Source organism: Mesoplodon mirus, assembly GCF_964341445.2.
Source record: "Mesoplodon mirus genome assembly, chromosome: 8".
Taxonomy (NCBI): Eukaryota; Metazoa; Chordata; class Mammalia; order Artiodactyla; family Ziphiidae; genus Mesoplodon; species Mesoplodon mirus.
Genome location: NC_138984.1, coordinates 8,404,187 through 8,418,532, shown reverse-complemented (window position 1 = coordinate 8,418,532; position 14,346 = coordinate 8,404,187). Strand labels below are relative to the sequence as shown.

At 53.0% G+C, this 14,346-nt stretch overlaps 1 protein-coding gene across 2 annotated transcripts in view; it reads left to right on the top strand.

Moving 5' to 3' along the window:
* ARMC9 (armadillo repeat containing 9) overlaps positions 1–14,049 on the top strand; it is a 143,453-nt gene extending 129,404 nt beyond the window's left edge. Inside the window, exons 23-25 of one of the 2 annotated variants that reach the window (XM_082631085.1) lie at positions 4,881–5,010; positions 11,424–11,596; positions 12,836–14,049. In XM_082631085.1, the coding sequence (XP_082487211.1) occupies positions 4,881–5,010; positions 11,424–11,596; positions 12,836–12,858 (326 nt within the window). In that variant the 3' untranslated portion in view covers positions 12,859–14,049. Of the gene's footprint in view, positions 1–4,880; positions 5,011–11,423; positions 12,173–12,835 lie in introns of those variants that run through there. The other variant, XM_082631084.1, reaches the window with a different exon arrangement.
* The last annotated feature ends 297 nt before the right edge of the window (positions 14,050–14,346 follow it).

The following is a 14,346-nucleotide window of genomic DNA, read 5'->3' as shown; positions in this document are numbered from 1 at the left end:
TCATGGTATTATTACCTGTAGGGTGGAGGCACTTGAGGTTGTCAGGGACAGAGGTGGCTGAGTGGCAGCTGGCGATGTAGACGTTCTTGTTCGTTTCAAGCACAATTGCCTTTGGCCCTGGCAGGGTCTGGTTCCTTGCAGGAAAACAATGGGCACCCATCCCTGTGATCATCAGCCGTTCCCAGTGCCTCTCCCTGCGGAGGCAGCAACTGCTCATCAGCCCCTCCAGACGGGCCCAGTCACGCTGTCGGGTGCACCCATGAGCCTGCTGTGAACACCGAGGCCGTATTTTTCGGGTCCCATCCTCCACCTGCTCCTGTTCGCTCAGGTCTGGCTGGGAGCCCATCTACTGCCCTCCTGCCTCGGTGGACTCCGCTACACTGACCCCTAGTCCACCCTCACTCCCCCTGCAGACACCAGGCATATTAATCTCTCCACCCACCCCCAGGCCGTGTCTCCACCTCAGGCCAGCACCCGTAGTTCTCCTTTACAATCCTTTTCCTTGACAAAAGTTCTCCTCTTGGAGAAGCCAAGCGTCCGGGTCATCGGCTTTCCCGGGGTCATTTACTGAGCGTGGATTCCGTCTCCGGTGTAGATTCTGTGCTTCCTTCCTTTTGCCCAGCTGCAGCCACCCTGGCCCTCGCCTCACCCGTGGACCAGTGCCAGCTCCCCATCCTGTCTCGCCACCGCCACCTCTTCCTCTTCTCAGCCTCCACGTGAGGTTGCGTGCAAACAGGCTTCAGCCAAGGTGCTTGGAATGCTGCGTTTAGACTGGTTCTGAGGCTGCATCTGGGACTGAGTGCCACGGTTGAGGGAAGGAAAGGACAGCGGTGGGCAGTGGGGCCATCCTGACCCTCACCGTCTCTGGTTTCACTCCTTCCCTGACAAAAGCCGATCTGACTTCCTCTTGACCCTACCGTCCATGCAGTCCTGCTCCTCCAGCCCTTTCTTGCCCGTCTCTTCTCCTGCTCACCTTGTCCCCCCCCATCCCAGTCTGGCCTCGCCTGGCCACTCCCCACAGGTCCCCTCACACATGACTTACTACTGAGACTGGCTACACTCATGCCGGGAATTAACACCTCGAGGCCCGTGGGAACCCAGCACCACGGCCCACACGTCAGGTTTGTTCAGGACACCCCTTCACCCCTGTGCATTCAGTCAACACTGAAGGCAGGACTCAGGACGAGGAACCTGCGGGACCCTCAAACGGCTTGATCAGTTGAATGCGGGCCCAGAAAGGACATTATTTTTAAGCAAAGGACTCAGCCCCACGGAGCCAAAAGGAAATAGTTTCCAAGAAAAATAAGCCAAGAATGTGACTTAGAGTGTTGCATGATATTGGCCTGAGGCAAGTTATTCTCATTTCCCCGTCAACCAAAACTGGGGTATCAAACTCCCATGCCTTGTCAGTGGACCGTGGAGGGACAATGCCAGCCCCGTCTGAAATGGATTAACAGGTAGGAAAGCAGTGGTTGTCCCAGGAGGCCTCACGCGCTGCTCTCCTCCCAGATCCCAGCTCTTTCAGTGGAGCTGGTTTTCTTGCGGGTGGGGGGGGTTGCCGCAGGGGGTGCTCTGAAAGTCTGCAGTGTGGCCTAAGCAGAGCGAATAGGCAAGGACGGAGGGGTGGCTACTGCTTGGTGACTGAACCGAGAAGACCTCAGAGGGTCTTCGGAGAGCCCAGCTTGGCGCCTCCTCCCTCCTGCCAGAGGGCTTTGCCAGCTGTCTCCCCCCCGACCAGCAGCCGGGGAAAGCTCCTGATCCTGGAGGGCTGCCTACCCCCGGGCACCATCTTGTAACACCATTAACTCTCATGGGATTTTCTGTGTGTAGCTCAGCACTCGTGTGCTTCCACTCAACTATTGTTTCATACACCCAAATCTGGTCCCCTGGGCTTTATTAAACAGTTAAGTCTCCTACATAGGAATGAGTTCTGTTCTGAGATGACGTTCTTAAGTCCAATTTGTTCATAAATCCAACGAAGCTAGCCTAGGTACCCAGCTAACTAATAGGATACTAATAACTAATATAACTAATATAATCAGCTATACAGTACTGTACTGTAATAGGTTTATAATACGTTTCGCACAAATAATACATAAAAAACAAACAAAAAATAAAGAAAACATCTTTAATCTTACAGTACGGTATCTTGAAAAGTACAGCAGTCCAGTACAACAGCTGGCATCCAGGGGCTGGCATCGAGTGAACAGGCAAGAAGAGTTACTGACTGGAGGAGGGAGAGGAGGTGGGAGACGGTAGAGCTGAAGGGTCATCAGCAATAGGAGACGGAGGGCAAGCTGCACTTTCACTCACCCCTGACGTTGATGGCACAGGTTCTGGTTCCTTGCTGGATTCACTTCTGTCTACTCTCTTGAGAAAACGATCCAGTGACGTCTGGGTCATAGCTCTTTTTTCTAGTCATCGATGACCCGGTAGCACCGGATCGCGTTCTGAACGGCTGCTGCAACCACTTGTAGAGGATGCACACACATGGCAGTGTATGCCAGAGACGTGAACTAACTTACGTGACTGGACATGCGAATGCACGTTCACATCTTTGAACGTTCACAACTTGAAGGTTCCTATGTAGGGGACTCACTGTAAGCCCATTGAGTAGAGAGCACAGACAAGCAGACCAGTTGTCCATTGAAGAGCAGATCAGAGAAGGCTGAAATTCTAGTTCTAGTCCCAGTTCTGGGTGGAGACTGTCCAATGTGGACTGTAGATAAAGCCACCCATTGGGTTCCATACCAGAAACAGAGTCCTTGTCTGGGTCAAAAGAGAGTTATCTGGAAGTCAAAGCTGTGCCCCCTTGCTATGGATTTGAGGAAACCTGCAGGGAAGATTTTTTTTTTTAATTGAAGTATAGTTGATTTACAATGTTGTATTAATTTCTGCTCTACAGCAAAGTGATTTAGTTACACATATATGTACATTCTTTTTTATATTCTTTTCCATTATGGTTTATCACAGAATATTGAATATCGTTCCCTGTGCTATACAATAGGACCTTGTTTACCCATTCTATATATACTAGTTTGCACCTGCTAACCCCAAACTCCCAATCCATCCCTCCCCCACTCCCTTCCCCCTTGGCAACCACAAATCTGTTCTCTATGTCTGGGAGTCTGTTTCTGTTTCTTAGATAAGTTCATTTGTGTCATATTTTAGATTCCACATATAAGTATGTGTTTTTGTACCATATAAGTATGGTATTTGTCTTTCTCTTTCTGACTTACTTCACCTAGTATGATCACCTCTAGGTCCATCCATGCTGCTGCAAATGGCATTATCTCATTCTTTTTTTTTTTTTTTTTTGCAGTACGTGGGCCTCTCACTGTTGTGGCCTCTCCCGCTGCAGAGCACAGGCTCTGGACACTCAGGCTCAGCGGCCATGGCTCACGGGCCCAGCCGCTCCGTGGCATGTGGGATCTTCCCAGACTGGGGCACGAACCCGTGTCCCCTGCATTGGCAGGTGGACTCTCAACCACTGCGCCACCAGGGAAGCCCTCTCATTCTTTTTTAAGGCTGAGTTGTATTCCATGGTATATATGTACCACATCTTCTTTATCCATTCATCTGTCAGTGGACATTTAGGTTGTTTCCGTGTCTTGGCTATTGTAAATAATGCTGCTATGAACATAGGGGTGCGTGTTTCTTTTTGAATTATAGTTTTGTCTGGATATATGCCCAGGAGTGGAATTGCTAGATCATATGGCAACTCTATTTTTAGTTTTTTTGAGGAAACTCCATTCGTTTTCCATAGTGGCTGCACCAACTTACATTCCCACCAACAGTGTAGGAGGGTTGCCTTTTCTCCACACCCTCTCCAGCATTTGTTAGAGACTTTTTAATGATGGCCATTCTGACCTGTTTGAAGTGGTATATCATTGTAGTTTTAATTTGCATTTGTCTAATAATTAGCGATGTTTAGCATCTTTTCATGTGCCTGTTGGCCATCTGTACGTCTTCTTTGGAGACATGTCTGTTTAGGTAGGGAAGATTCTTTATATTTAAGATAAAGCAGAGGCCACATTGCAAAGGTGCTAGAGAGACTTTTTTTTTTTTTTTTAATGAAAGAGCTGAAAGGAGCGTGGATTAAGGAAGCAGTGAATCCAGACTCTGTCACAGTGTTGCTCTGATGGTGACACGGACCCCCTTGGCTATAGAACAAGAAGAGGAGAAGCAGGGCTGGAGAAAGAGGGGTCCCCGTCATTTGAAATACAGAACAGGCCTGTCCCCAGACCCTTGGGAGGCATCCGCGGCAGTGTCATCTGGGACTTCTCCTATCACTCCCTGTGATCTTGGGGTGACCTAGGTGGCCTTGTCCTTGCTAGGTGGTATTATGGAGGCTTCTGCCCCTGGGGGAAGACAGGGATTCAGGCCTGAAGGATCCTGGGGCAGCACAGGGCAAAGAGAGCCCCACCTCGGGGGTTGCCAGATTTGGCAAATAAAAATACAGGACACCCAGGTGAACTTGAATTTCAAATAAACACGAAGAGTTTTTTCAGTGTGCCTCTGGGCCGCTGTGCATCAGAGCCAAGCAGGGGCCCAGGAGACAATTCTGGCTTTTGTTGGCTTTTCCCTGAGAGGCAGTGGGAGTGTGGAAGGCGACAGGGCCACTTGTCTGTCCTTCTCCGCTTCGTGTGCCCCAGCCAGAGCATGCCTGTTGCACCCTCAGGTTATAAGTACATCAAGTGGCCATCTGGAAAGGCCTCAAGCTGCACAAGTAAACAAGTCCCCATCCATAGGCGCCGGGGAGCCGTGAGGGACTGGCCCGGGGTGTGTGCTTTTCTCGACTTCAGGGCCCAGCCCAGTAAAGAGCATCCTCAAAGAGCTTCCAGAGCAGAATCAACTGAGCTCTCTCTCCTCCTCCACAGCCGCTATCGACGCCAAGTCGGGAGAGTGGTTGCCAGCAGGACGTCAGGGAGAGCCTCACCTGCCCCCAGCGGGAGGCCCGAGCCAGCCTAGGGAGGTGCCCTATGCCCTGGACAGTGGCGAGACCACCAGGTAGGGATGGCGAGGTATCCTGGGAAGGCTCCTCTGAGGCCCAGCCTCTGACGATGGAAGCAAAGGAGCGTTTCGCTGGGTCCTGAAGCGCGGTTCTGAGATCCTCAGGGGAGCGTGGTCACCATGCTTGATAACCTCAGAGCCCAAGGGGGAGGGACCTGCCGCCGGAGAATTATCAGTTGTCAGACTGGAAGGAGAGAAAAACTTACAAACATGCCCAAGAGACTAGTTTTAAGAACTGATAGGTAAACATGTTTGGGAGGGTTTGTGATTAGAATTAATTTGAGGTCCGTGTCCTATCTTAGCAGCTGGCTTTGGAGGGGAGAAAGATGAAGAACGAGACCAGTCAGATGGTTTGGCTCCGATGTCAGCTTCCTGAAACCGAAACTGGGCCTCCAAGGAGAAAATAAAAGTTATTTTCGCTCCCTCTGTACCAAACGAGCACAAACTGGCACTTGATGGGTTACCAGGGATTCTTTAGAATCTAGAAAGGACTGTTTTTCTTAATCTCTCACAGCCCCCTTTTTCAGGTCGGAGGAAGCCTGCTCAGGGGGAGGGGCCCGGCTCTGGATGCAGACCCAGCCTGTCTCCCGACTGCCGCCCACCACTTCCTCCTGGTCACAGGGCGCCCTGCTGGCTGAGCATGTCACCATAGACAAGCCAAGCTCCTGCACTAAAACCCTGGGCTAGAGTCATGGTGAACATGACTACGCCTTGCAGTCTCGGAAGTAAAGGGATCCTGCCACGGTGACTGGCCAGGCCTCCCGCGCCCCACCTTCCTGTAGAACAGGGAAGGACTTCCCTTACAGCGTCCGCAGGGTCACCCTAACCTCAGCTGTGGTCACGGCTGACTGGCCCGACAGCAGCGGGGCCTCGGGGAGCTGGGTGAGGCAGTGGGAGGGCCCGCATTCCAGGCCCCCGAGGCCTGAAGCCACCCCCTGCCTGCAGAAGTGGCCAGGGAGTCAGAGATGACCTGCAGAAGCCCTAGCAGAGCCAGCACCCACTGGTGGACCCAGCAGAGCGGCACCCACTGGGGCAGGCAGCGACCCTGCACCTTTCTTTCCTGCTGTGTGGGGATGAGCCGGAAGGACTTTGGGACCTGCACTGGGGAGGGGGGCGGTCCTGGATGTCTCTACTGGGCCGAGGGCGTAAAAGATGGTGAGCCCGAGGCTCACTGTGTGGTCTCGTGCTCCGTGACTGTCTCCCGCTCTCCTCAAAGACAGGGGCCACGAGCAGGGTGTTTGTCCCTGTGTTCCCACACCTGGCCCAGGGCAGGTGCTCAAAATAGGCGATGGATGGATCCTCAGGAGAAAGGGAGAGAGAGTGGCTCTCTGTCTGGCTTGACAACTCTCTCTCTCTCTCTCTCTCTCCTCTCTCTCTCTCTCTCTCTCTCTCTCTCTCTCTCTCTCTCTCTCTCTCGGTCTGTAGGGGGGAGGGCAGCCCCTGGCCCCAGAAGATGAGTCCGCTGGGTGGGCCCTCGCTTGCGGCAGAAGGAAGGCCCTGGAGCTCTGGGCGTGGGTCATTTGTAGACGGAATGATAGCCCTCAGTTGCCTAGCCCCAACTTTGAGGTGGTGTAAAGATGATTGCAGCCCCGTGGCTTCCAGCAACTGGTCTTGCTATGCAATTGCCTTCCAGAAAAAGCCAGGAGTAAAAATGTTCGGACTCCACCATCCCACACCTCCCCACAGCCAAGTTCTCCTTTTCTTTTTTCTATCCGCTTAGCTTTGAGTAGCTTTTAACCAGGCTATGAAAATGCATTTTTTTTTAAAAAGCATTTAATCCCAAGAAGAGCCAAGGCCCTCTCCCAGGAAATCTGTCGGTTCAGACCTGGAGGGGCTGACCCGCACCTTGGAACGTGCAGCGTTGCTTTCCAGCCGTCACCTCCGGGAAGGTGAGGGGCCTTGCTGCCCAGACTGTCACGTGGCCTTGCCGACCCATCGGCTGCCGGCCATCTGCGGATTATGACTCAGCAGCATTCCAAACACAAGTAAAGATTAAATATCTCCAGAAGCCTTTTCTTGCTACTCCGTTCCAACACAATGTTCCTATTGATAAGAGAGATAATATAAACAGGCCAGCCTTCTTTAATAAGTAATCGCCTACCTTGCAGGCCACCTACCAATTTACCAATATATTGAAGTTTACCTCCTACTAGGACCCAGCACCATGTGTTCCTGTAGCAGATCACGTTTTTCTAAATCATAGGTGACTGCCATCCATGTGCTTTTTCTGCTCTGCCCTCATCCGGTCCCATCTCCTGCCAGACCGTCACCCTTTCCTGGCTCTGGCTCCTAGCTGCCCAGACTGCTGAGCTCAACATTCTGGGGCGTTAGGGAGCTAGGGGCCACTCAGAGGCCAAGCTGACCCTTACCGACAGACAGCCATCCCCGCCTCCTACAGAGTCCTTTCCAGGGGGTCCTGATGCCATCATCCCTGCAGAGTTCAGTGACAGTGGCCAGCGCCCTCAGTCCACACCGCCGCTTCCTGCAGCCCCCCAGGTTGTTTGGGGAACCTCATGGGGTGGGGGGCACCTGCCAAGCCAAAGGGCGGCCCCCTGGTGTCTGCCAAAGGCCACTTTCTCCAATGCCAACGGGAGGAGCCAGCCGAGGGAGCCTCTGTCTGAGGGTGCTCTTTCCCCAGCAGCAATGCTGCCCTGGCCAAACAAAGGTCATGTCCCACGGCAGAGAGGAGGCTGCCTTTTAAGGTGTATTAGTCAGGATCCTCCAGAGAAATAGAACCAACAGGAAGTGTGTCTATACAGAGATTTCTTTTAAGGAATCGGCTCCCATAGTAGCAGAGGCCTGGCAAGTCCAAAATCTAAAAGTGATCAGATGAGACCCACCCACATTCTGGAGGGCAGTCTGCTTTACCCAAAGGCCACCTATGAGGAGTTCCCTGGCGGTCCAGTGGTTAGGACTCCGCATTCTCACTGCCAAGGGCCCGGGTTCAATCCGTGGTCGGGAAACTAAGATCCCACAAGCCGCACAGCACGGCAAAAAAAAAAAAAAGTCCACCTATTGAAATGTTCATCTCATCCAAAGAACACTTGCACAGAAATATCCAGAACAATATTTAATCAAATACCTGGGTGCCATGGCCCAGCAATGTTGACCCATAAAATTAACCTGCATGTTAGGATATTCATACATATTGCCAAATTGCTCTCCAAAAAGGATGGGACCCTTTCCTGGTTGCCCTGGGTTGGGAGGTTAGAGATTCCCAGCCCTGCTGCCCAGACTTTTTTCTCCCTTCACTTCTTGCCAACTCACCTCGGCTTCCTCTGACCCTGCAACTTGACCTTGCTGCTCACTGGCTCTAAGGCCCCACGGGGTGAAGCAGGCCAGCCGTCCTGGGCCTGCACGTCTAGCTCCTCCAAATCTGGCCACCCTGTTCCATGACCGTGTGATGGGACATCCCCAGGTAACCCAGGGCTGACCCTCTGCCGTTACCGTTGCCGGGAATAGCCCCAGTGCTCACCTGAGTAGTTTTCACTACTGTCTCTCAATTATTCCTTTTGAAAGTGTAATGGGGCTACATTTAAAAATGGTCAAGATTTTTATGTTATGTATATTTTACTGCAATAACAATGATAAAATATATCAAAATTAGGGAGTTCCCTGGTGGTCTGGTGGTTAGGATTCCGGGCTTTCACTGCCGTGGCCTGGGTTCAATCCCTGGTCAGGGAACTGAGATCCCACAAGCCACAAGGCCAAAAAAAGAAAAAATATATATCTATATATCAAAATTAGAACAGCAAAATGGAGAAAAAATCATCTGAACTAAATAATATTAAAGGAAAACCACCTCACTAGCCCGTATAAGAAGCTTCTTTGTATGTGGAAGAAGTGTCAGCAATGCATGCCTGTTTTCACACAATTGCAGTCAGACTTACATGCTACTCTGTATTGCTCTGTTTTCAGCCTTATTCCATTCTCTCTCATATGCCTGAGCAGCCCCCATCTTTATTATTTTTAATGATTGTGTGCTCTTTCATCTGATCTATATACCGGAATTTATGACGCCTTTGCCCTAACATTTTGCTTTTCTTTCATTCACTGGTAATGCACATGGTGCTCAGAAACTGTGCTGGACACTGAGGCTCAAAGGTCAACTAGACCAAATTGCTGCTCTTAGGGAGTTCACCTGTAGGGACAATATTAGGAGTGACATAAAAATAAATTTTGCTTTCTGAAGAAAAAAATTAAAGTTAAAAAAAAAAAGTAATAGGGCTAAATCTCCTCTATCCTTTTCAACCTGGTATGAAAGATTTCTTGTCTAAAGTATGGGCGGTTTTTATGCCAGCCTCTTTTTTTTTGCTTTATTGGAATATAGTTGATTTACAATGTTGTATTAGTTCCTGCTGTACAGCAAAGTGAATCAGTTATACGTATACATATATCCGCTCCTTTTTAGATTCTTTTCCCATATAGGCCATTACAGAGTATTGAGTAGAGTCCCCTGTGCTCTACAGTAGGCCCTTATTAGTTATCTATTTTATATATAATAGTGTATGCCAGTCTTTTTCTAAATTTGAATTTGGAGACTTTTCAGATATTTAAGTTTTATTTTTCTGATTATTAAAGTATTAGATTCTCAATGTAAAAAAAAAAGGAGGCATATAGAAATAATCCAAAAATTATGCAGTTTCCTCCCGAGTCTCACTCCCCAGAGTCGTAACCCCCATTTAGGGGGCACTTTACCACAACTGGGCCCGGAGCACAGCCACCCTATCTTCAGAGCTGTCCTATAGAAAACATTTTACAGGTGAGGAAACTGAGGCTCCCAAAGTGTCAGCAGACTTGCTCACTCTCGTCACCAGCTAGAGAGCAGCACAGTGGGACTGAGAACCCAGGCCCTTCAACTGAGCGCACCCTCTGGGCCCCCCACCCTCCTTCCCGGCCACTGGATCCTGCACTTCCCACAGTCCTCAGTTTCAACCCCCAGCACACACCACACACACACGCACATGCACACGCGCACACACACACACACTCCCCACTGCCCACTGGGAAGCCCAGCAGCCGGTCAGCCTCTCCCTGTCCCAGGGGATGCAGTGCGGGGACCCCCTCACTCGCCAAGCTCACAGTACCTGCCGTGCACCTGCTGTGTGCAGCCCGCAGACGGAGACACCCACTTATTGAAGGGAAGCTGGACTAGGAGCACCTGCCGCCTCTGCCGGGAGCGGAGCTGGCGCTGACATCAGCTCATTCAATGGTGACAACAACCCCGGATGACAGCCCGGGACTCCAGTCTTCAGAGTTATTGTCCAGAAAATGGGCGCATAGATAGCAAAGGCCCCAGAAGTCAAGGTGGGAAGAAGAGTTGAGCATGTATATAGCTCAATGACAGCCAGAGAGCAAAGGGCTAGGCCGGGAAATCACATCACCAACCCCAGCTGCGGTGGCTGCAGGTGCTGGAGGAAAGCTGGCCCCTGTCTCTGTGAAGCTGGTCCATTGGGATGGGGTCCTGAGGGTGTCTGGAGGATGGCTGGCTATAAGATCCCACTGGGTTCAGATCTTGGCCTCACTAACTGCTTGTTATGTGTGTGACCTTGGGAGAGTTTAAGAACTTAGAGCCTCAGTTTTAACATCTGAAAAATGGGGTAGTAATGCCTGCCTCACAGGATTGTTTGGGGGCTGAAAGTTACCTTCTCGCTGAGGCCTTTTCAGGCTACCCCATCTAAAATCACTTTCCAATTGCTATGATAAATTAGCACACATTTAGTTACCTGAACAAACACAAATTTATTATTTTACAGTTCCCTAGGTTAGAAGTCCTACACGGGTCTCAGTGGGCTGGAATCAAGGTATCCACTGGACAGGTTACACTCCGGAGGTCTAGGGAAGAATGTCTTTTCTGGCTTCTAGAGGCCTCATGCCCTCCTTGGCTCGTGGCCCCTTCCACCATCCTTCAAGCCAGCAGCGTTGCGTCTCTGTGCCTTTTTTCCGTGGCCATACCTGTTCCTCTGACTCTCTTCTGCCTCTCTCCCACTCTTAAGGACCCTTGTGATTACCTTGGGCCCACTCCAGTAATCCAGGATAATCTCACATCTGCAGCCTTAATTCCCTTTTGTCATGTAAGGTTCCAGGGAGTAGGACATGGACCTAACTGGGGACCATTACTCTGCCAGCCACAGCTTTCCTGGCCATTCGATCTCACAATTTAATACTCTCCCAAGTTCCCTATTCCCCTTCCTTGCTTCGTCTCCTCCTTAGCATTGATCCTTCTTTCATCGTCTCCCTCCTGCCCTAAAACGTGAGCTCCATGGGGCAATGATTTATGCCTCTGGGTGCCCTGCTCTCCCTCACCCCCGCCCCATGCCCAGGGCAATGCCACGCCTGGCATCTATTAGTGCCTGGAAAGGGGAGTCCTTCCTTTCTCCTGTGACTTCAGATTGCACATTTTGTTCCAGGGAGTTCACACCCGGCTTCACCTACAAGCCCCGGGCCCCCTGCAGCCCAGAGATCCTGGACCTGAACCCACCCAAGGCCAAGGCATCAGCTCCAGCCCCTCATTTCTCCTCGTGTGGCCCACAGCAGGCCAGCCGCCCCGGCTCCACGGCGTGCGCCACGAGGAGCCTGCAAAGTAAGTCAGCCTGCAGGGAACGGCGCTGGCCTTCCGCATCTGACTGGTGCCCCTTCCGTGCCCACCGGACCAAGGCCCACTTCCCCTCCCCGCAGGACCAGGGCCCTAGCCAGACGCTTCCTCTGCCCCAGGGACCGGTTCTTCACTCATCTTTCTGTTTATGAAATTGCCCTTGGTCTCAGCGGCTCATACACAAACGGGCGGAATGACACCCTCCAGGCAATGCCACTCGGAGACAAGATCCCCCTGCGTGGGGCTTGCAGGTCAACCCCAAAATCCGAACCGGCCTTCTGGTGGGAAGCAGCCAGCAGCAGCTCAGGGCGGCCTCGAAATCAGACAGAAGCAGGTGCTTCCTCGCAGGCTGGGCGGAGGGGCCGCCCGAGGGACTGGGGCGGGGTGGAGGGTGGGTCCAAGGTCCCCCCTCTGTCCCTGGGGCCCCCCTCTCGCCCTTTTGCTAGCGGTAAAGACCGCTTCTCCGTCCCCTGCCCGTCGGCTAGTTGACCACAGCGCTCCACTCCCCAGCTGAGCCCGTAACTTTCTAAAGGGCTTTACTAAAAATAAGGGAAAACAAAAGAGAAACCGAACAAAAGAACGTCAAGCGGCCCCAAATCAGCCTCTCTCAGGATGTATGCAGGCCTACGGGGCCCCTTCCGTTCCTGCCGCGGCCCTGGGCGCGTTGGCCAGCCAGGGAGCCGTTGGGCTGGGAGTGTGTAAATGGGCCGAGGCCGGGAAGCCCGCGGGGCCCTCCCCCTCCTTTCAGCGCCCCTCTGCTGGGAAACACACGCGCAGGGCCCCAGCCCGGCCTCCCCACCGCGGTGCTTCCGTACACAGGTCCGGAGGAAAAGCCGGCGAGTACCGGGGGGGGGTCGGGTGGGGCGCGGCCAGGAGAGGGGCAGGCAGGCCGCCCATCCCTGCCCGGCCTCCGGGCTGCAGCAGGCCGGGCGCCCCTGCTCTCGTCACCACGGTGGCAGCACCGGGCCGCGGACGGGCTGGGAAGCAGCAGATACGCGTCCCTCGGCCTCAACAGACGAGTCCCCGCACCGGGCAGCCTGCTTCCTGTAAGGAATGAGCGTGGCCGCCCGACTCAGGCCCTGGCCGCAGAGCAGGTGACCCGGGAGGGAAGGTTCCCGGCGCTCTGTTTGCGCAGAGCCTGTTGAAAGGAGGGCTTGTGTGGGACAGAGGGGGCTCTGTGCTGAGACCGGCCTGGTGCTGGCAGCTTGCCTGGATTTTCTTCTCTAGGCATCCAGTCTTCCAGGAAGTGAGGATGCGTTCTTCCCCGGTGTCACCATCCCGTTGCCCAGTGACCAGCCAACTTCCTGCCCTCGGCCAGCCAGCAGCTGCAGGTGACAGATGTGAAGAGACAGTTGTCACTGAGCCGCCAGGTGGCTTCAGGGGCTGAGGAGGACAGCCCTCCAGGCATCCAGGACCAGGCCCACCGCAGCCCATGCCCCAGGGTCCTGCCACCGCCCTTCCTGCCCGCCCTCCCCCTGGCACCCAGCTGGGGGGCAGCAGAGCCAAGTCCATGAGCCCGTCCATCTCGTCCATCCCGGGAGCTTCTGCGGAGGAGCCGGAGCCAGACAGCTCGGCCAGAGACGGGACCCTGGCCTCGGCGGAAACTGGCCCCCCTCACCCAGACCAAGTATGAGGAAACAGAAGGGACTGAGAATGACAGAAGCTCGTTCTCAAGCCCGCTGCCTGAGCAGCAGACTTAGTATTTTCTTCCTCTTTTAAAATCTGGTAAGGATGTGGTGTGTTCCCGTCTCTGGCTGGGAGTATGGCTATTCCAAAGCAGCCCTGTGCTTCTGCACGTGTGTTTTAAGGACCCAGAGCGTTGACCAGTTTAAAGCCATTTCCCTCCATTAAAACCATAAGCACAAATAGTACCGCTGGCGGTGTGACTGTCCCCCGCTGGTGGAGGCCTGTGCCCGCTCCTTGCCGGGGGTGCCCTCAGGGCCCACGTCTGAGGACAGAGGAAGAAGCTTCACTTCACTGCAGAGCCAGTCATGTTACTCAAGCTAGTCGCAGGGTCTGACCTCTCCTAAAGCAGAAATATTGAAATACAATTATCAGTATTTACATGGTACGTGTGTGTGTGTGCGTGTGAATAAAATCACATGCTGCCCCCCAGGCAGTCCGTCTGCCCTGGCCATGCCCATTAGTGGAGACATCACTGGGGCCCCACTGGACGTAAATAAAGGATAAGCGCTGCGTTTTTCAACGGCCTTCTGACTCCTCAGGAGAGCGGGCAGAGAGGTGAACAGGAGAATGTTGGAGCGGGCAAGAGGCCAGGTTACCCCTGCGATGACTGTAAACACATCATGGGCCAGGACCCCGGGTTAATCTCGCGAGGTCTTGGCAGTGGTGCCAGGCTGGGCACATTAGAACTCGGTGGTCGTGTCACTGGCCCATCTTGATTCTCTGGAAATGCGTGAGCCCCTCTCTGTACCTGGGGAAGAAGGCTGTGTGGAACACTGCCCTGCCTTCTTGGGAATGTCAGCCTCCAGGCCCTCTGAACTCCTGGCTTGACCTCTGGAGGAATAAAGAGAAAACACAAACACTTCTCTCAGTGTTGTCGATACGGACAAACAGAAGCAGAGACTGGGTCCCTGAAATGGAAGCGCTCCGCGGCGAAACGTTGAAAAGGCAGAGAGTGTTTGCAGATGAACAGCACAGGAGCACCATGGAAAAATCTCTCCCATTCTCTCTAGCACCGTCCACTCCCTTCAGATTCCTCAGATGCCACCAACTGG